Source organism: Anastrepha obliqua, chromosome 6 (genome assembly GCF_027943255.1).
Source record: "Anastrepha obliqua isolate idAnaObli1 chromosome 6, idAnaObli1_1.0, whole genome shotgun sequence".
NCBI classification, from domain to species: domain Eukaryota; kingdom Metazoa; phylum Arthropoda; class Insecta; order Diptera; family Tephritidae; genus Anastrepha; species Anastrepha obliqua.
The window spans coordinates 14,103,858-14,126,685 of record NC_072897.1 but is presented as its reverse complement, the minus strand read 5'-3'; the positions used below and the strand labels follow the sequence as shown (position 1 = coordinate 14,126,685).

The 22,828-nt window shown below is 41.5% G+C and overlaps 1 protein-coding gene across 3 annotated transcripts in view; it reads left to right on the top strand.

Annotated features, from left to right (window-relative positions):
- Positions 1 to 22,828, top strand: part of LOC129249807 (adapter molecule Crk-like) — a 157,812-nt gene that overhangs the window by 44,569 nt on the left and 90,415 nt on the right. Inside the window, exons 2-3 of one of the 3 annotated variants that reach the window (XM_054889457.1) lie at positions 653 to 809; positions 19,162 to 19,235. In XM_054889457.1, coding sequence (XP_054745432.1) covers positions 19,204 to 19,235 — 32 coding nt within the window. In that variant the 5' untranslated portion in view covers positions 653 to 809; positions 19,162 to 19,203. Of the gene's footprint in view, positions 1 to 652; positions 810 to 19,161; positions 19,241 to 22,828 lie in introns of those variants that run through there. The other 2 variants (XM_054889456.1, XM_054889458.1) reach the window with 2 other exon arrangements.

The following is a 22,828-nucleotide window of genomic DNA, read 5'->3' as shown; positions in this document are numbered from 1 at the left end:
CCCTCTCTCTTGTTTCCTGGGCTTACCGATAGTTGATATAGACGATGATAAGGTGCAACACGAAATATTCACACAGATATTGTACTAATACCGATTTTTTTTATCATAGACATTATTTCTAGGTTGATCAATAAGTTTTGCGGTTTGATAAGGAAAACACAATTTTATGGTTTGAAATATAATTTACTATTCAGTATAGTCTCTCTGAACATCAATACACTTGTTCCAACAAGATTGCAATTTATGAATTCCATCCCTGAAGTGAGAATCTCGAAGGTCTACAAAATACGCTTCCACAGCTGTTATGACCTCATCACTTGATGAAAAACGCATTCCACGCATTATTTTTTAGGTCTGGAAACAGATGGCAGTCGCTAAGAGCCAAATCTGGTGAATACGGTGGGTGTTTTAACAATTCGAACTTTAATTTTCGGATTTTAGCCATTGTCAAAATGCTCTTTGCTTTTAAACCTTTTAAAAATAAAAATTCAATCACTGCAAGATACTTGAATTTTTCCATTGTAGAAAATACTGTGACGTCGATACTAAATGGCTTGTAAAGAAAAAATGAATATAAGCTAGTAGTAATATCGAATAATATAGTATGTACTCAATAGAATTTGTATGATCCGAGGTACATTTAATTTTACAGACAAACACGAGACTAACATTGCAACACCGCCACCATGCCCCATTCTATCCGAACGATAGACCGTACATCCTTCAACACAAAACAACGTATCATTTTACTACGCAGAGGACCAAGTATCAGATACACACACAACATCAATACCAGAAGATTCAAAAAGGTATCTTAACTCGTCTTTTATAGCTGGAAGATTTTACGCGTTCAAATGGCATATTTTTAAACCAACCCCTTGCTTACCTATTATGCGTATCATGTTATACGTGTCATTATCTTCTAAGCAAAAGCGGCGCTTAAAATTCATAACAATAATAATAATGAATACACCGCACTTTAACAGAATAAAACAAAATAATTAGTGGCTTTCACATTGCAATAAAAGCAGGAAAAGATAAAATAATAGTGGAGAAAAAAGACAGATTGGTAGAATGGGAAAATAAGAAAAGCAGGTACGAATACATGTTGAAAACAAGGTATAAAGGCATAGGACATTACCCGCACTTTAGCAAGCTCTCAAGCATGTATATGTTACCATAGCCGGGAAAATGAATATCGGAAAGTGCGAGCAATCCCTTACGGGATTTGCAGTAGGCGCATCCTTTTGTTTGTTTTGCTTTTGCCAATCGAAACGTATCACGTAGTGTTTCGTGCTACGCTGCATACCTTTGTGAAAATGTCAAGGAAGTTTTCGTCGATCGCTTGGGAGATACCGTTGATTATAACGTCGGTATTGACTGCGCTGCTTTGAATTTCAGCATACAGTTTGAACATCGACGCAACAGTTCTCTACTTCAGTTTTTCTCCATAGCTGTTAATGACTGCTTTGAGTTTGCTATCTTCCTTTACGCGATAACCGCTTACGCGATTTTGCCGAGTTTAACAAAGCGTGCCAATTGGACACATCAAGTGAAGCCAAGTCCTTCTCCACCGGATCTTTATAACGCAGAGGAGCCCTTCCTTTTCCTCTACTGCTACCATCTGGTACCACATCGAATACGTGTAGAGCCGGAGCGTTTTTATCCATTCGGACGAAATGCCCAGCCAACGTATCGTAACGCTGGATATTTATTCGCTGCGCTATGTCTATGGCATCATAATGCTCATACAGCTCATCGTTCTATCGATTGCAATATTCGCCGTCGCCGACGTGCCAAGGTCTAAAAATCTTCCGCAGAATTTCTATCTCAAACACTCCAAGTCACGCCTGATCGGATATTGTCATCGTCCACACTTCTGAGCCATACGTTACGACGGGCATGATGAAAGCTTTATAGAGTGCTAGTTTTGTTCGTCGACAAAGGACTTTACTACTCAATTGCTTACTTAGTCCAAAGTAGTACTTGTTGGCAAGAGAAATTCTTCGTTGGATTTCAAGTCTGACATTGTTATCAGTGTTAATGCTCCTAGATAAACGAAGTCTCTTACAACCTCGAAATCATAATTGTTAACAGTGACTTTGGTGCCGATACGCGAGTGCGCCGACTGTTTGATTGGTGACAGGAGGTGCTTCGTTTTGTTCTCGTTTACCACCAGACTCATTCGCTTTGCTTCTTTATCCAGTTTCGAAAAGCCAGAACTCACATTGCGGATGTTAACACGATCGCGGCACTAAAAATTTCAGGGAGCTGCAAAAATAGACAGGCAATTATTTTTGAAACTAGTTGTAATATCCTAAATCTGATTACACATACACATGGTAGAAAAAGTCTGCGTTCACCCACTGTTATAAAGTATTAAAATAATTTAACGTGTTTATCTTAAAACTCTCAGTTATTTCTTTTCACTTATTTCAAAGAAAATTATTCGTAGAGGGTATGAACAAAATTTTTTGGAGTTTGAGCTGCGTCGTGTTCAGATAACGGGATTGTAGTACAGTTACTTAAATAGGCTGAGCAGAAAAAGTGTGCGTTCATTTCGAATAGTGACGATTATTTGCATGGCAATTACGTTAAATTTAATTTTAAATCATTCATGTAGTTGACGCGGTTAAGAACAAATCTAAAGAGGGAAAAATTGATATTAGAAATACAATTTTTGTTACTATGGACCACAGGCGAAAAGAAATAGATATTGGTGAAAGGAAAATTATTGTAAGTTTCTGGCAAAATAGTAAGAGCTATCGAGAAATCGCGAAAATTGTTGGGACGCAATACTCCTCGGTCCAAAGAGTGATAAACAACTTCAAGCAAAATAATTGTTTGGAGTCTAAGCCTCGTTCTGGGCGTCAAAAAAAACTGACGGAAAGAGAAGAACGCAACATAACTATTCTTGTGAAGTCTAATCCACGACTAACAGCAAGCCAAATTTCAAAAGACATAGAAGTAAAATACCAAAAGAAAGTACATCCAGATACAGTAAGAAAAATTCTAAAAAGAATCGGATTTCACGGCAGAGTGGCCCGAAAAAAACCCTTCGTATCGCGAGTAAATCGACTTAAGCGAATGGCTTTCGCCAAGGAATACGTAAACAAGCCACCTGAGTTTTGGAATAGTGTGATTTTTTCAGATGAAAGCAAGTTTTGCATTTTCGGGTTAAAAGGTCGTAAAATTATTTGGAGGAAAAACGGAACGGCACTTGGAAAGCAAAATCTGGTACCTACGGTAAAGCATGGGGGAGGAGGTGCCATGATATGGGGGTGTATGACTAGTTCGGGTGTAGGAAATATACAGTTTATTGAGTCGATAATGAACAGACATGATTATCTCGATATTTTAAAAACGAATTTGAGAGAAAGTGCAATGAAACTGGGACTCGGTGAAAGATTTGTTTTCCAACAGGACAACGACCCGAAACGCACAGCAGAGATTGTTAGGTTGTGGTTGTTGTATAATGTTCCAAAACAACTTCGCACACCCCCACAATCACCTGACCTTAACCCCATTGAGCACTTATGGGACGTTCTAGAAAAAAAAATACGAGAGCGTGCAATAACTAGCAAGGAAATGCTTAAGAACGCGCTTAAAGAGGAATGGGAAGCCATAAGTCCAGAAATAACAGCCAAACTAGTTGGACCAATGCAAAGACGCCTTCTAGACGTCATAAAAAGGCGTGGATATCCAACTAGCTATAAATTTTAAAACATTTCTATGATCTTAAGCCTTTTATTTTATTATTATTGAAGTGAACGCAAACTTTTTCCGTTTAGTTTGAATGGCCTTTTTAATTTTATGTGATCTCATTTTAAATTTGATTTTGTTATTGGTAGCGAAATATGTGTGATAGTTTCGTTTAAGTTAACTAAATAAAACTCATTAAAAAAATTTTTTGAAATATTTATTGTTTTGAACTTTTTCTAATGCAAAGAATATTTGCATAGGTGAACGCAGACTTTTTCTACTATGTGTATATTATAAGAGTAGTCATAACATCGTATTTTAACTGTTATATGAAAGTACTTAATGAAACAAGTGGTAATTACTTTAAAATGTATATTAATTACAAAAACTTAAAGTTACATGAAATTAAATGAACAAAACGTGGCTTTAAAATTTGAATGCTGTGGCATTCACGTCATTTTATATCACTATAAAAATGAATGCTATATCATTCACGTCCGCGAACGTGTTAAGGCCGATGATATAAATATCAACAATTGTCCGCTCTTATAAAACATTATGGTATCAAACGGCTCGGAGAGTTTCTTCCCAATTCTGTCGACGATGCTGGTATTGAGCAACGTCATACCGTTCGCTGGGCAGGGCTAGTTTACTGGGGCTACATCCCTTGGTCGGGAAAACTCCGAGTCATTCCGATAACGTAGAACCGGCTACCTCCTGAATTTTGGAACAGAGCAACGTCATCTTGCATAGCTGTCATCAGACATCGCGGCATATAGGTAACTTTTCGTACTGTCGAATGCAGCTTTGAAGTCGACAAAAAGATGGTGTGTGTCTGATTCTCCATTCATGGGTATTTTCTAAGATTTGGCGTATTGTGAATATCTTGATCGAAGGTGGATTTTCCAGGTCTAAAGTCTCACTGATAAGGTTCAATCAGTTGGTTGATAGTGGGCTTCAGACTTTCACACAATACGCTCGCTAGAACCTTATAGGCGATATTTAGAAGACTAATCCTGCGATAATTGGCACAGAATACAGGATCATCCTTCTTTTGGATTGGGCAGAGCATACTTAAATTCCAATCGGCAGCCAGAATTCATCCGTTCATATTTTGCATAGAAGCTGATGCATGCACCTTACTAGCTCCTCGCCGCATTGTTTGAATAGCTCAGCCGACAGTACGTAGGCTCCCGCGGCTTTGTTTTTCTCTAGTTGTTATCGGCACAATGACGTTTATATTCTACTTATGATATTATTAATTATGCCTTGTTTTTGCAGGTTTCTGATTAGGATGATCGCAACAAAGCCAATTGATTGCAACTATGTTAATTGAAATCGATTTTTCTACTTACACTGAGTAAATGTTCTTTAGCTGATTTGGATTTTCTGTAACCAATTTTCTAACAGCACTTTTTCTAAAAACTGTGCGGCTATTCATCGAAAGTCCATCGCCCCCCGTCGACCAGTGGGATGGAGAGCTCAGCTAGTTTGCCTAATCCATCCACACTGAGTGAAAATCCCTCGACGTCCCTCATTTCACAATGGTGTGACGTTGGCCATACATTTTGGATTTTCTCCATCGTGCTTCGACTAACGACTTACAAGTTATACTTGAAGCAATTAAAATGCCCAAGTCGGAGCATGTTCGTCCCATTGCCTGAAAAACTACATTCAAGCGAATAAACAGTTGCTCATAACCAAAATTTAATAAATGCAATGTGAATTGAAGCAAAATGAAGATAAAGCAGGAATGCTTGCGGTCAGTGTAACCAATGAGTAAGTAATAACATAGACAAACAATCTTGAACAAAATTTGTGTTTGGAGTGCCAGTATTTATTGGTGAATTTTGCTAAAAAATGTTTCCTTAGTGGGCTAGACTAAGCTAAGTCCTTGATATTTGGGTTTGCTTTTTTGGTTGTTCATAGTTTTTATATTTTCGATGAAGTTAAGTCTAAAATGACGGTTAAATTTTTTTCCCGTAGCATTTCAATAAGCCAAATACGTTTATATTTCGGAGAACAAAATTTTTTTATTTATACCTAGTGAAGAGACACTGTGCAACGCAATCAAGCAAGTTCCCTAAAAATGCTCTAATTCCTTGTTATAAGCAAAATGTATATGTAAACAGAGATACATTAGCACAAAAAGCGCAATCTGGTGTCAAAGTAAATTTCTAACTTCACGGCTAAATTACTTATTTCGTACATTTTTTTATTAATTGGATAATCCCATACGTGAAGATTTCATCTTAATCAAGAATTTATCTTCTATAAGAGAACAAAAAGGAATGGATTTGAAACTTGCAGTAGTGCGAAATGTCGAGAGCATATCATTTTTTTAAGCTAATAGCAGCTTTTGCTTACATCATTAGTGTATGCTTCTGCGGGCACTTGACAGACAGCAGCTCAAACAATCACCATTCGCTTCGACATTCCCATGGCAGACGGCTCTACGTTACTGGAATGACTCGGGTTTTTCCCGACCAAGGGCTGCCGCCCCAGTAAACTAGCCCTGTTTAGTGTACCGTATCCTACCCCCAATCTTTCGTCACAGGAGCAACTCAATGCAGCTAGTTTGCTCCAAATACTTCTCTTCCGGGCTGGCGTCGAACCCAACCCCGGACCAGAGGTATTATACTGCTGCATCTGCCACAAACGGCTCCACCCGAACTCCACCTCGGTTAGGTGTAATCGGTGCAACGGGTGGTGCCATCTTAAGACCTGCTCAGGCCTTAAGACACACAGGGAGTGGTCCACAAGGTATGTGCCCACGTGTTGCTCCCGCTCATAGGTGGCCCCTGCCTCTACGGCTACACTGCCCTCAATGCCGGCACATCACACTGCCGCCACCAACAACACCTCAACGGTAAGGAGCCCCCACGAGCAACACAACTCTCTCTCTAACCCACAACCCTCCTGCTCCTACCCCAGTGCGGGGACAAATCAGCAGCTTTTGGTCCCCCGCACAGTCTGCTCCGTGTGTCAGACCGTAGTTCCTCGGAACTTGACAACTGTCCAATGCAATTCCTGCAGTGGCTGGTGCCATTTTCGGAGGTGCTCCGGCCTGCACACCACCTGTGAGTGGACACGCGACTACGTTGCCCCCTGCCGCAGAGCTCTGCACCCGGAACCGCCCCCAGTGAGTGGCGCGGCCATCAGACAACACCAGGCCACTACCCATTTTGCGGAACGCACAGTAGGACCAACGCAGACAACATCACGCATCCCTCACCCCCCGAGTTACGAAAATACTCCCGCGAAGCTTCAAGCTTTTGCAAATAAACTGCAACGGACTCACGAGCAAGATTGACGAAATAGTCGACTTCATGAGCCGGCTTGGAATCAAGATAGCTGCGGTCCAGCGGACAAAACTGCACGCTAGCTCCCCCCTGATTACCAGGGACGGCTACAACGTGCACAGAAAGGACCGCGAGCGAGTCTTATCGATGAAGGCATCGACCACAGGGACAGCACCTTAGAATGTCAAGGTATAGCTGTCCGGTCAGGCGATGAAGAGCTCGAAATATTTCATATTTACATACCCCCTGTCACCTGCTGCCCGGCAGGATATCTCCCGGATATTGGTGCGCTCATCAGGGGAGAAAACCGATTGGTAGTAGGTGACTTTAACGCGCATCACGATCTTTGGCATTCAAGCCTGCCAAATGATCGTAGGAGACAGCTATTGGCAGAGCAGATAGACGATTCGACGTTCAGCACTGTAAACGACGACGCCCCCACTAGGGTAGTGGGCAATTGCAGCAGCACGCCTGACATAACAATTGCTAGCGCTGGTCTGATAAATAGCATAACCTGGCGACCTATGCTATCGCTTGCATCAGACCACTTGCCCATTATCATCTCGATCGAGAAACCTGCCGACTTTGTTTCCGCGGATCACCGGTCATACATCAACTTTAACAAAGCTGATTGGACCAGATTCGCGGAATTTACTGAAGGCATCTTCGCAGTCCTACCAACTCCCACCGATGTGCGCGCAGGCGAACGCGCATTCCGCAAGGCGATTACAGCCGCCGCGGCTCGCTTCATTCCTGCTGGACGGATCCGGGAATTTCGTCCCAATTTCCCAGCAGAAGCAGCCGTTCTGGCGAACGAGCGTGACCGCCTACGCCATGCCGATCCCGGGGATCCCCGAATAATGGACCTCAATTCGGAGACCTGTCAACTGATAACCCAACACAAGCGGACCAAATGGGTAGAGCATTTGAAGTCCTGTAACTTCACCTCTGGTGTGAGCAAGCTCTGGTTCACCGTAAGGTCCCTGTCGAACCCGACGAAGCACAACGACAAGTTGGATATCGCCTTCAACGGGCGCACTTCGTCGGACCCGAAGAGATGCGCGAGCTATTTTAGCCGGCAATTTATACTGCATCCCCCGGTCGACAGATCCAAACGTTGTGCCACCAGACGGTTGCACAAACTGCTATACAACAGTGCACCGCTTACTTTCACCAGCAACGTGGTGCAGGGGGCCATCACCCTTGCTTTTTAACTTCTACATCTCGAAGCTCCCCCAACCACCAACGGGAGTTTCTCTGATCTCATAGGCTGACGACTGCACGATAATGGCGTCGGGCAATGACATCGATGGCCTGTGTTCCAAAGTGAACAACTACCTCACCGACCTTTCTCGCTTTTTCACTGCGAGCAGTCTCCAACTTTCCCCCACCAAGTCCACGGCCACCCTTTTCACCACCTGGACAAAGGAGGTAAAGCTGTCCCTTAAGGTAAAAGTCGACGACACAACAATTCCGACTGTAAATAACCCCAAAATTTTGGGTTTAATCTTTGACAGCTTGCTCTCCTTCTCTGCGCATACAACCGCAATTGCCACAAAAGTCGAAAATCCCAAAAAGGTCCTCAAATCGCTTGCCGGCAGCACTTGAGGCAAAGACAAAGAACTGTTGCTTTCGACATTTAAGGCAATTGGCCGGCCGCTTCTAAACTATGCTGCGCCTGTCTGGTCGCCTGGAACTAGTGATTCGCAGTGGACAAAGCTACAGACATGTCAAAATACCGCCATTCGGACAGCGACCGGGTGCCTCCTGATGTCACCCATCCAACATCTTTACAACGAGGCACAAATGCTCCCAGTTGCGGAGCACAACAAACTGCTCAGCAAGCAGTTCCTGCTGGGGTGTTACCGCAGGTGTCACCCCTGCAGACACCTGCTTGAGCCTGAGCCGCCTCCCAGGCACGTCAGGAGACACCTCCTAGACTACGCTGACGAACTCCAGGACAAAACTGACCGAAACCTACTGGACCGGACAGTATTTAGACAGTCAATAAACGACATTCACCGGGAGACCTTTACCACCTTCATGAACTCCCGTCCTGTGAATGCCGTAATCGGAGTTCAACCACCACCTATCGCAGATGAAGAGCTCCAGCTTCCCCGTGAGACTCGTGTAACATTGGCACAATTACGTTCTGGATATTGTAGCAGGTTAAACTCCTACATATCTAGAATTGACCCCGACATACCAAACACATGTCCGGCATGTGAAGGTACCCCGCACGACATTAGCCACCTCTTCACATGCCCCCTCAAACCGACTCATCTAACCCCCCTCTCCCTCTGGACCCAACTTGTCGAAACAGCATGTTTCCTGGGCCTACCCTTAGATGACCTAGACGAAGACGACCGATGATATACTTACACTGACAGGGCTAACTATGCTGTTAAAAACAACAAACAACAGGGGGCCATTAAACACATGAAACCATCAAAAGCCATCGGCTCCGACGGACTAAACATGCTGATGCTGTAAAAGCAGGGGTCCATTGGGAGTAGAATTCCTCACTAAGGTCTTCAACCTGTCCATGGCCACTCTCATCATTCCTGATAAGTGGAAATTAGCCTGTGAAACCCGCCAACCAAGAGAAGTCTTATCGTCCGATAACTCTCCTTTCCCCAGTAGTGAAGACGCTTGAAGTCCTTCTATTCCCACTCCTCAGAACACGTGACTCCAGCCCCGCATTAGCATGGTTTCCGACGAGTGCACAGCACCACAACAGCACTCACCGTCATAAACGCTCAGGTAAACCGTGGACTAAACCAAAACCGCCCCTGCGAGAGGACTGTCCTAGTAGCGTTGGACCTACAAAAGGCTTTCGATACAGTCAGCCACGCCACGCTACTAGATGACATTTTACAGTCGACACTCCAGCCAGGGCTGAAGAGGTGGACCGCGAACTACCTGAGTGGTCGTCACTCGTCGGTGATATTTCGAGACCAAACTTCAAAACAGAGAAAAATAAAGCAAGGAGTACCGCAGGGTGGTGTCCTTTCACCCTTGTTTTTTAATTTCTATATTTCGAAACTCCCCCAGTCACCAGAGGGAGTCTCACTGGTCTCATACGCCGACGACTGCACGATAATGGCGACGGGCAATGACATTGATGGCCTATGCACCAAAGTGAACAACTACCTCGCCCGCCTTTTTCGCTTCTTCACTGCGAGAAACTTAAAACTTTCTCCCACTAAATCCACGGCAACCCGTTTAACCACCTGGACAAGGGAGGTCAAGCTGCAACTTCAGGTGCACGTCGATGATACCCCAATACCGACGGTAAACAACCCCAGAATTTTGGGAGTCACCTTTGACAGCTTGCTCTCCTTCTCAGCGCACACAACCGCTATTGCAACGAGAGTACAGAATCGCAACAAGGTCCTCAAGTCGCTCGCCGGCAGCACTTGGGGCAAAGACAAAGAAATGTTGCTGTCGACTTTCAAACAATAGGCCGACCGGTTCTGAACTATGCCGCGCCTGTCTGGTCGCCTGGAACCAGTGCTACGCAGTGGACGAAGCTCCAGACCTGCCAAAATACTGACATTAGGACCGCGACAGGATGTCTCCTGATGTCCCCAATTCACCACCTGCATGACGAGGCTCACATCCTCTCTGTTAAGGAGCACAACAAAATGCTCGGCAAGCAGTTTCTGCTAGGGTGTCACCGTAAGCCTCACCCATGCAGACACCTGCTAGAGCCTGAGCCACCTCCCAGGCACATCAGGAGACACTTCCTCAACTACGTGAACGAGATCCAGGACAAAACGGACAGACCACTCCAGGATCAGACAGTGTACAGTGTACAGTGTATTAACGACATTCATCGGGAGACCCTTACCACCTTCTTAAGCTCCCGACCCCCGAATGCCGTTATCGGAGTCCAACCACCACCTATCGCAGACGAAGAGCTCCAGCTTCCCCGAGAGTCCCGCGTAATCTTGGCACAATTACGTTCTGGATACTGTAGCAGGTTAAGCTCCTAGTTATCCAGAATGGACCTCGACATACCAAACACATGTCCGGCATGTGAAGGCACCCCGTACGACACTAACCACCTTTTCACATGCCCCATTAAACCCACTCATCTAACACCCCTCTCCCTCTGGACCCAACTTGTCGAAACAGCTAGTTTCCTGGGCCTACCGTTAGATGAGCTAGACGAAGACGACCGGTAATTACACTACACTGACAGGGCCAAGATACTGCTACAACAGCAACAACAACAACCATTCGCTTCGACTGTCGCCATTTTGTCGGGGCATTTAGAAGATATTCTACATACATATGGATATGCCTACATACACATGGCATAAAAAGTCTGCGTTCACTCCCTGTTCTTAAATGTTAAGTTAGAAAAATTTATGAATTTAAAAATTATCAGCAATTTCGTTTTACTAATATTGAAGGTAACCATTCGAAGAGCAGATGCAAGAAAATTCGCGGAATTTCAGCTGCGTCTTTGTGTTTGGATACATTACGAAAAAGCCTTAAAAAGGCCGGATTACATGTTGGGGTCACACGAAAAAAGCCCTTCATTTCACGAATAAATCGACTTTAGCGGATAGCCTTTGCAAAGGAGCACTTAAATAAGTCTCCTGAATTTTGGAACAGAGTTATTTTCTCAAATGAAAGTAAATTCAGCATTTTTAGGATAAAAGGTCGCAAGATTGGAGGAAACTCGGAACAGCAATCGATAGGCAAAACCCAGTACCTACGGTAAAGCACGGTGGTGGAGGTGCCATGATGTGGGAGTGTATGGCAAGCTTAGTAAAATGCACTTTATAGAATCGACCACGAACAAACATGATAATCTTATTTTAAAAACTAATTTATGAGAGAGTGCAACTAAACTGGGACTACGAAGGACACGACTGAGATTGTTAAGCTGTGGTTGCTCTATAATTTTCCAAAACAACTGCATGCCCCACCGCAATCATCAAACCTAAACCCCTCAGAGCACTTATGGGACGTACTCGATAGTAAATCCGGCAGCGTACTCTACCCAGCAAAGAAGTGCTAAATGGCTATGTCCAGAAATAACTGAAAGTTGAGTTGGGTTAATGAAAAATCGCCTACGAGAGGTCATAAAAAGGCGTGGCTATCCGACTAACTATCATGAATTTATTTAATCGTATTACTTTTCTTTTAATTGTTCCTGAAGTGAGCTGAGACTTTTTATGTTCAATTCGAATTCTCTTTTTATTTAATGTGATATTATTACAAATTTAATTAAGGTATTGATACTGATTTCCGTGTAAGAGTTATTTCTTAATAAATAAATACAAAACTGTTAAAAAAACCTAATGAATAATTTAATCATAAATTAATTATAATAAAATAAATTAAACTTTTCACACTGCAAATAAATTCCAATTGGGTGAATGCAGACTTTTAATGTCATGTGTATCTATATTCATCGTTTCACCGTAGTTTTTCCGACTACTTCAGGCCCGGCATTAGATGTTCTGGTTAACCTGCCTATCCAAGGAGAGACCTTGAAGGCCATATTCAGGCTGAAACACAATGGGAATTGGACGGCCCCTGTCCGGCATTGAACCCTTGACTCCATGCCATCATGAGTCGTTCTTGTAAAAAGATACAGTGTGGTGCTGCCAGAAACTCAATTGTGGCCAAACTCTGAAAGTGAGCCCGGCAAACACTGTTTTCGCATTTTTACTGATGGTTCCAGTACCGAGCACGGTTCCGGCTCTAATGTCTATGTGGAATCCAGCGGGACAATGCCTCAATCCTAAATACATTTTCAAACGTGTTCTTGTGTTGCCAAATCCGATGCATATTATGTACATGGGACTGTAGTTCTCATGGCAGTCGGTTCTACGTTACCGGAACCACCCGGCCAAGGACTGTCACTCCAGCAGCATTCCCCGTCCATGTATGGGACGTGTTTTACCGCGCATAAAGCCCTGCAAAATATAAGCTCAGATCCCATGAAAATCACGGACTTAAAAGATGGAAATCTTTTGTTAATGGTAAAAAACTGCAGTATTGCTAAGAGATTTCTGGCAAACAAACATTTAAACGGAAATTTTAAAATTAATATTGATGTTTTCCATTTCAATTCAACCGGGCTGTTCGGGTCATGTTCTTCGATTTCGATGTAACTCAAATATGTTGCTCTCTGGTCAAAATAATGAGACACGTATTTTTTTGTTCGCATGAAAAATTTTTTTTTCAAGATTTATCGGCAATTTTGTTTTTCGGCTCACAATCAATTTTTTTTCAATTATTTAAGAATTTTTTTTTTTAAATGCTCATAACTTAGTCAAAAATGAACCGATTTTAATGATTCTGGGTTCAAAATGATCGTCATTACTTGCACGAGCGACTTCATGTAGAAACAATTGCAAAAAAGTAGTTGAAAATTTTTTATTTTGCAAAAAAAAAAAATCGAAATTTTTTCGAAATTCAATACTTTAAAAAGTGTATTTTTTTTTTTAAACTTTTTCCAAATCAAGAGGACACCTTAAACCCCAATTGAGCTGAATGCCCATTAGCTAAAATGAGTTGTTTTTGAGTAATGAATTTTTGAGTAAAAAACCTGTTTCGCACTTTTTGTTTTTTGCAAAATATAAAATTTTTAACTACTGTTTCGCAATTGTTTCTATATGAAGTCGCTCGTGTAAGTAATGATGATCATTTTGAATCCAGAATCATTAAAATCGGTTCATTTTTGACTAAGTTATGAGCATTTAAAAAAAAAATTTCTTATATAATTAAAAAAAATCGATTTTGAGCCGAAAAACAAAATTGCCGATAATCCTTGAAAAAAATTTTTTTCGGGCGAACAAAAAAATACGTGTCTCATTATTTTGACCAGAGAAGAACATATTTGAGTTACATCGAAATCGAAGAACATGTCCCGAATAGCCGGTTGAATTGAAATGGAAAGCATTTATATTAGAACATTTTTTTTAATTGCTCATAACTTAGTCAAAAATGAACCGATTTTAATGATTCTGGGTTTAAAATGATCGTCATTACTTGCACGAGCGACTTCATGTAGAAACAATTGTAAAAAAGTAGTTGAAAATTTTTTATTGTATTAATATTAATATTGCATTAATATGTTAATTTTTATTAGATTAGTTTTTCTAAAAGTTTCTAACGGGAGAAAAGAAGTTCTTGAAGTGTCAGCATTACCATAAAGTCACCAATTAATAATGCAAATATGTATGTATCTCCACAACTAGTTGCCCGAAAGAAAGATTCAGCCGTGGCTATAAAGTTTGTCCAATTACATTCTGTATTTGCTTTAATCCATGTAAGTCTTTTTCCAATGTATTATAATGAGAGCATTGGTTTTTTCAATGTGCTCTAGAATTTGAGGTCTTTACAACCAAATCAGTGATGTTCTGATCTTGCTTTGGAGAGGTACTTTTTTTAGAGTCTCATCCGGGAAAGCCGGCAATGTTTTTGACTTCGCTATACTATTCCATCTTTAAATATTTTGCTAAGATGCTCGTAATAGTTTTTAGCTCATAATATATGGCAGATAAAAAAGGATATTTACGCTTAAAACGAATGTCAACTACTGCGACCTACACCTTCAAATCACCAGTATATTACTAAAGCGAACACAAAAATAATAACAGCACCGACACCCCTTTCACGAGCGTGGAAACTTATTTCCATTCCCCATATATAATATAGTTGGCGCTTACTCCCTTTTTGGGTGTTTGACCAAGCTCCTCCGGACCTATGTATTCCGAATGGCAGTCACGCACCAACCGATTCGGCTACGGCGGCCGAAGTTACAAAACCAAGAAATAAATAGCAAGATTCCTTACTTCAACGTTCACATAACGGCAAGTAATTGCAACAACATGTAAATATAGCAACCAGAAAGTCGCCATACAGTTTTTTTGATAATAGCGTTACTTTATTAGAATTTTTTCGTTTTTGCACACTTCTCATTATTTGTCATCATAATTGATCGGTTGGCGAACTCAGTAGCACATTTTATTTAAAAGTGGTAATAATGGAAAGGAAAGGAAAAGCAATTAGTGCATCAGAAAGAGAAATAATTAAATAATTGTGGAAAGATGGAAATAGTTTCCGAAATATTGCGAAATCTTTGTTCATTGCGTAGTAATCACTTACAAGAAACCCGGGATTTTAACATCTAAGCCCAAGGTGTGGACGTCCAAAAATACCATCGGTCCAAGAAGAGCGCAGTATATTCAGTATGGCAAAAGTTAAGACCAGAATTAATCATCAAAAACTGTTGAAAACGTAAACCAAAAATTAAAAAAAAAAAAAGCATTTGTGCGGAAACTGCTAGAAAAGTTTTACATAACATGGTAGAGTCGCCCGAAGAAAGCCGTTTATTTTAATTATGACCAGACGGAAGCTCGTTCAATTTGCTTAAAATTATATAAATAGCCTCCACAGTTTCGGAAACAAGTAATGTTTTCAGACGAAAGTAAATTTTGTATTTTTGGGGTAAGAGGTCGTCAAATCATCTGGCGCAAATCAGGCACTGCTCTTGAGAAACAAAGTCTTGTTGGTATAGTTGCTGTTGTTGTAGCAGCAATATTAACGCCGCCAGTGTAATGTAAATCACCGCTCGTCTTCGTCTAGCTCATGTAACGGCAGGCCCAGGAAACTTGCTGTTTCGACAGGTTGGGGCCAGAGGGATGTTAGATGAGTGGGACTGATGGAGCATGTGAAAATGTGGTTAGTATCGGGCACGGTGCCTTCACATGCCGGACATATGTTTGGTATGTCGGGGTCAATTCTGGATAAGTGGGAATTTAACCTGTTACAGTATCCAGAACGTAAATGTGCCAATGTTACGCGAGTCTCACGGGGAAGTTGGAGCTCTTCAACTGCTGAAGGTGGTGGTTGCACTCCGATTACGCCATTCAGGGATCGGGAACATAAGAATGTGGTAAGGGTCTCCCGATGAATGTAGTAAATTTTCTGTCTGTAAACTGTCCGATCCAGTAATTGTCGGTTGGTTTTGTCCTGGATCTCGTCGTCGTAATTGAGGAGGTGCGTCTTGACGTGCCTGGGAGGCGGCTCAGGCTCAAGCAGGTGTCTGCATGGGTGGGACCTGCGGTAACACCCTAACAGAAACTGCTTTCTGAGTGGGGAGCATATGTGTCTCGTCGTGTAAGTGTTGAAGTGGGGACATCAATAGACACCCCGTCGCAGTCCGATTGGTAGTGTTTTGACAAGTCTGTAGCTTCGTCCACTGCTAGTTCCAGGCGACCAGACAGGCGCAGCACAGTTTAAACCCGGAAGGCCAACTGCCTTAAATGTCGACAGCAACATTTATTTGTCTTTGCCCCAAGTGCTGCCGACAAGCGATTTGAGGACCTTGTTACGATTTAGGACTTTAGTGGCAATAGCGGGTAGCTGGAGCTCCTAATCTGCTGTGGGTGGTGGTTGGACTTCGATTACGGCATTCGGGGGTCGGGAACATAAGAAGGTGGTAAAGGTCTGCCGATGAATGCTGTTTATTGTTTGTCCAAACTCTGTCTGGTACAGTAGTTGTCGGTTCTCTTTGTCCTGGATCTCGTCAGCGTAGTTGAGGAGGTGCCTCCTGACGTGCCTGGGAAGCGGCACAGGCTCAAGCGGGTGGCTACATGGGTGAAACTTACGGTAGCACCCAATCAGAAACTCTTTGCTGAGGACTTTGTTGTGCTCTTTTAATGGGAGCATCTGTGCCTCGTTCTGAAGGTGTTGAAGAGATGACATCAGGAGGCAACCCGTCGCTGTCCGAATAGCAGTTTTGGTAAGTCTGAAGCTTTATCCACTGCGTGTCACTAGTTCCAGGCGACCAGACAGGCGCAGCGTAATTTAGAAGCGGCCGGCCAATTGCCTTAATTGTCAATAGCAACATTTTTTTGGGGGTTGCTTGCAGTCGTAATTGGTGTGTCATCGATTCTGACCTTGAGTTGCAGTTTGACCAACTTTGTCCAGGTGGAGAAGAGGGTCGCCGTGGACTTCCTGGAAAACTTGTAGATTTCTCGCAATGAAAAAGCGAGAAACATTGGTAATGTAGTCGTTTATTTTGGCGCACAGGCCATTAATGTCATATCGCACGCCATTACCGTGCAGTCGTCAGCGTGGGAGACCAGTGAGTCCCCCTCTGGTGGCTGGGGTAGCTTCTATATATAGAAGTTGAAAAGCAAGGGTGAAAGGGTAGCACTCTGCGGAACACCTTGCTTTATCTTCCTCTGTTTAGAGATTTGGTGTCTAAAGATCAGTGAAATAATGTCATCTAGTAGCTGACTGTGTCGAAAACCTTCTTCAAGTTCAACGCTCTTAGGACAGCCCTCTCGCAGGGATGATTGGTTAAGCTCGCGGTTTATCTGGGTGTTTATGGTGGTGAGATGCACTCTTCGGAAGCCATGCTCGTGTGAGGTTGGGGTCAGATGTTTCGTAAAGAGTGGGATTAGAAGGGCTTCAAGAGTCTTCACTTCTGGGGAAAGGAGAGTTATCGGGCGATAAGAGTCCCCCTGGTTGGCGGGTTTCCCAGGTTTCAGTAGTGATACCACTCTCCCTGATCTCCCCTTGTGAGGAATAATGGGAGTGGCCATAGACAGATTAAAACCCTTGTGAGATACCCTACTTCCAATGGGTCCAGGTTTTTCAGTATCAACATGGTAATTTCCTCACCGCCAATGGCTTTTCATGTTTTTGTTTTGTTGATGACCCCCGAAAGTAGCGCATTGTCATCTGGCGGAACGACGCTTGGATCTTTCGGCCGGAGGATGCAGTATGAATTGCCGGCTAAAATAGCTCGCGCATCTGTTCGGGTCCTAAAAAGTGCATTCGTTGAAAGTGCTATCAACCTTATCGTTGTGCTTCGTTGTGCTTCGTCGGGTTCGACAGGCACCTTCCCATGACAGCTGGTTTTACGTTACCTGAATGACTTGAGTTTTTCCCGACCAGGGGCTGCCACCCCAGTAAACTAGCCCTGTCTAGTGCACCGTATCTTGTTACAGTCGAACACTGCGGTGGGGGAGTTATCGGGTGGGGATGAATGGAGGCAAGTGGTATGGGTCAATTGGAATTTATTGAACCAACAATGGATGAATGGGGGTATTTGAACATTTTAAAAAGAAATTTGAAACAGAGTTCCGAAAATCTTGGCTTATCAAGAACGTTTTTGTTCAAATAAGATAGCGATACTAAGCACACAGCCGAGATCTTGTACAACGCTTCAAAACACCCCCACAATCTCCCGATCCCTATCCAATTGAGCATCTGTGGGATTTATTAGAGAATCGAATTCAACAGTATGTAGTAACAAGTAATGAGGCTTTGCAAAGTGTTATGCAGGCAGAACAGTACAACACACGAAACAAAGAAGTTAGTAAACTCAATGCCAAATAGATTGAGTGAAGTCCTAAAAGATCGTGGTTATCCACCAAATTAAATTTTTTTTTCTATATTATTTATAAAGCATTTTCCAAATGTTTTAGAACTGTACGCAGACTTCTATATTTACATGTTGCTGCAATTAATTGCGGTTATGTAAATAAATTAAATATGTTTTCAATAACAAATGTGTATTATGTTTTTAATCAATTTAAATATTATATATATGTCATAGACCTTATGGCTTATATGTATGTATTGTTATTTCTTATTACTCGTGCTATTTATCTGTTCTGTGTGTGAAATTTGCGAACAAAAAACGAAACAAAATGAGTAATTCCGAAGAATATTTGGTATATATATTTATTTAGTTTTAAATAAAATCGCCGGTAAATATATTGTTCATATACAAAAATAATAAAATATGAGTACCTATTGTATAGTATGTTTTTGCCTTCCACGTAATTCACCAAGCTACCTAGCGTTGCTTTGCCTGCCACTTGTAAAAGAATAGAGCGTCACGGTAACGCTCGCCATTTACTGTAACCGCGGAAGAAGAAGAAGACTCACCACTTTGGAAATAGGTTTTCAATATTTCCCAATTTTGTTCAAAGGTATAGCGTTCCATTTCGTAAATATCAAACCTCTAAGTAAATTATGAACACATTTGACATGTCATTTGTGTTACCATTCTCAAAAAATTAGGTGGTTCAAAAAGCAAACGCTATATGGCCCACCCTGTACTATCTACAAAGTAATAAGCCTAATACTATTTATTATTATATTGCAGTAATACATACAGTAATTAAAGTGCCACCGAAATAAATCAATAATGGATACGTTCGATGTATCGAATCGAAACAGGTAAGGTAATACAGAAACAAATACTATTAACCTAATGATAAATTATTATACTTATTCTGAAAGCAAATATATGTATATAGCTTATTAAAAATTTTACTGACCATATAGAATTTTGCGTACCCTCCCTTGCAAAATTGTTCTAAAAATATTGAAATTTACTGCAGAGGCAATACTTTTACAAAACTGGCTGCCATAATAATTGCGATCATAACTACACTTGTGCGCGGATGTATTATAATTTTGTTCACCTAATGGTTGTATGTAACAGCATAAAGAGATCGAAATAGATGTAAGCATTTACATATCAAAATGCGCTGTCTGTCCGTGCACACGGTGACTCGAGAAAATTCAATCTATGTCAATGAATCTTGCTTCACAAATTACTCTATGTCCAATTTCTATTAAAATTTCGGAAAGTGGATAGTGCCACGACCGGTTTTGGGCAAAAGCACGGATCTAGATAGCGACTTAGTAAAACTTAAGGATACGCAGATGAGGTTGTAATTATATTTAGATACAAGTTTAAAAACACCCTTTGCGACATAATGCAAAGCGCTTCAAACTTGACGAAGATATGATGGAGTCGCTGTGAGTATAAACCCGGTCAAAACAGTCATCAATCCCTTCACCAGAAAAAGAGTCGTATCAGGAATAAGGGAAATGTACATGGCCGGGATTGCTATTGGAGTGGTCGGTTAAGTAACTTAGCCTTGTCCTGGATGCCAGGCTTAACTGACATGCTGTCGCAACTTTGTTCATAGCAATGAAGGCTGTCATGGTTTGCAAACGTTTGGCAGGAAAATCGTGGTGTTGTAGAACAAGAATCTTGACATGCATGTACATCATCACAATTAGGCCAATGATAACATATCGAGCATAATTTGAGACGAAGTTCAGGATTGGACTGGATGACAAAGTGAACTGGAGTAGACTTGTACTTGAAAGGAAACTCAAAGAGTGTACTCTGCACTAATATAAAGATGGCTCGAAGGCACTAGAAGAAACGGGCGCTAGAATATATGGATCCAAAACAAAGTGGTCTGTGCCGATAAGTAGTTTTACCAACATTTTCTAGGCGGAAGTGTAGGCTACCTTTTTATGGGAAGAAATCAACTTATACAAAACGCTCCGGATTGAGTGATTGTAGACTCCAATACACCTTCCTTTCGAATGTGACGCTATAACTCATCATTCCGTTTCATCAAATGAAAGAAACGCCCATACAATCATCCCAACCCTCCTCTATCTTAGGTTTATTGAGGAAACTAGGTTTGGATGAGGTAGATGAGTAGAGCGCAAAAAGGACCATAAGATCGAAATGAAAGATCATTCATTCACAGCACTGTAGCCTGAAAGATCTATTGTGTCCCCTTCATGGATTCATAGTATTTCTCTTAATAAATTTTAGTATTCGCCGTATTTTATTGAGTTTTATTTCCTCCTCTGGGTTTATGTTTGTCCGGCTTATATACCACTGCGGGGCACGATGGGAGCACATTGCTGGCCGTTTCATAAATCTGCCTTGAGAGTCTGCAAGTTCCATTGGAGTATATTCCCAGGTTAGTAAGATGATGACTCAATCTACAATGCTCTTTTAGATATTCTTATCTAATACCACACAACCTTTAATCCGGCTATGTTATGTAGCTGTCATTGGTTTTGACTGCGATAAACCCGGTAGATTGTCCCAGTATAATCTTCTTTGCTTTTTCTCTACTTTCTGAATAAGAGAGAAGAAGTTCCTCTTTCCGAGGCCACAAAATGGCTTTGGGCCTATATACGGGGAAGCCGCCCCTTTCTTGGCCAACTTATTTCCTATTTTGTTCCCAGTAATTCTTTTGTGGCGTGGAACCCATGGGATACCTTCCTGATTGTGCTGGCCTGAGATATTCATCTTATCAAGACATTCCACCACCAATTTTGATGTAATCTGGAAAGAGAGAAAGAGCCTTGCTGCTTGGATATCATTCTTCCAAGTGCGAAGTTTTAGGGACAGGTTTATGAATTTTTGGAGTAGTGCCGCAAAGATGGCATCAGGTGGTGTCGTACATATTTCATTGGCAATAATCTATTCATTCCTGTTAACTCTTCCCAGGGTTTCAGAATGTTCTATTCCTACCGTCATAGTGGAGCCTGCAAATTGTATCTCTAGAATTAGTCTAACTTTGCCATCCACACTTGTGGTGTATTCGGACTTGTCTCCGATTATGTTTCAATAATGGATCAAGAATGTAATGAAATAATAAATAAATTAAATGGGTTTTTCGATATACATATATGATATTTATATTGTGTTATTAACCAATTTAAAATTATTTGTAAAGTGTTCGTTATTATAAAAATGCGTGTTCTGTTAAGAAAGTTTATCGCGCGCTTCTTCCATTTTATGGTCAGTTTAATCGACGCACTGAAGCGGCTATTCGAGCTATTGTGACAAAATTTAGAACCAAATTTCCATTATTGGACATCAAACCCACCAACACGCTTACGTAGAGTGCGAACTGAAGAAAATATCGCAGCTGTATCGGCCAGTGTTAAAAATGATCATCAATTATGGATTCGTCGCCGTTCGCAGCAATTGGGTCTCTGTTACTCAACAACGTGGAACATTTTGCGAAATATTTAGGTGTGAAGCCTTTCAAAATAGAGCTGGTGTAAGAACTGAAGCCGAATGACCTACCGCAACGCAGAATTTTTGGTGAATGGGCTCTTGGAAAGTTGGCCGAAGATCCACTTTTTTATCGAAAAATTGGGTTCAGCGACGAAGCTCATTTTTGGATTAATGGGTACGTAAATAAGCAGAATTGTCGATTTTGGAGTGAAGATCAGCCAAAAGAATTACAAGAGCTATCAATGTATTCAGAAAAGGTCACAGTTTGGTGCAGTTTATGGGCTGGAGGTATCATTGGACCGTACTTCTTCAAAGATGCTCCGAATCGTAACGTAACTGTGAATGTTGAGCGCTACCGTGAAATGATATCCAACTTTTTTTGCCCAAAATGAGAGCTTGACTTGCATGACATGTGGTTTCAGCAAGACGGTGCCACATGCCACACAGCACGCGTAACAATGGACTTGTTGAGAGGCTAGTTCGGTGAACATTTTATTTCCCGTTCGGGACCTATCAATTGGCCACCCAGATCGTGCGATATAACAACTTTAGATTATTTTTTGTGGGGCTTTGTTAAAGCTCATGTCTATTCAAACAAGCCTGCTTCAATTAACGCATTGGAAGACAACATTAAAGCATTTATATGTGAGATACCGGCCGAAACATTGGAAAAAGTATGCCAAAATTGGACTAAGCGGATGGACCATTTGAAGCGCAGTCGCGGTCAACATTTGCATGAAATAATCTTCAAGCATTAAATTATATGGACTGTACTATCGATTTAAATACAAATTTCATGAACTTTTCTGAATCTTACGTGTGTTGTTTGGAAAAACTTACTTATAGCTCTTAAAAAATCACCCTTTATTTAAAAATAAACAAATAATAAGCTACGAACAACTCCAAAAGGCAGAGGAGAATACAGATCAAGAACATCATTTAACTCAAATAAGATTGAATTTTACATAGTTATGCTTTGGAT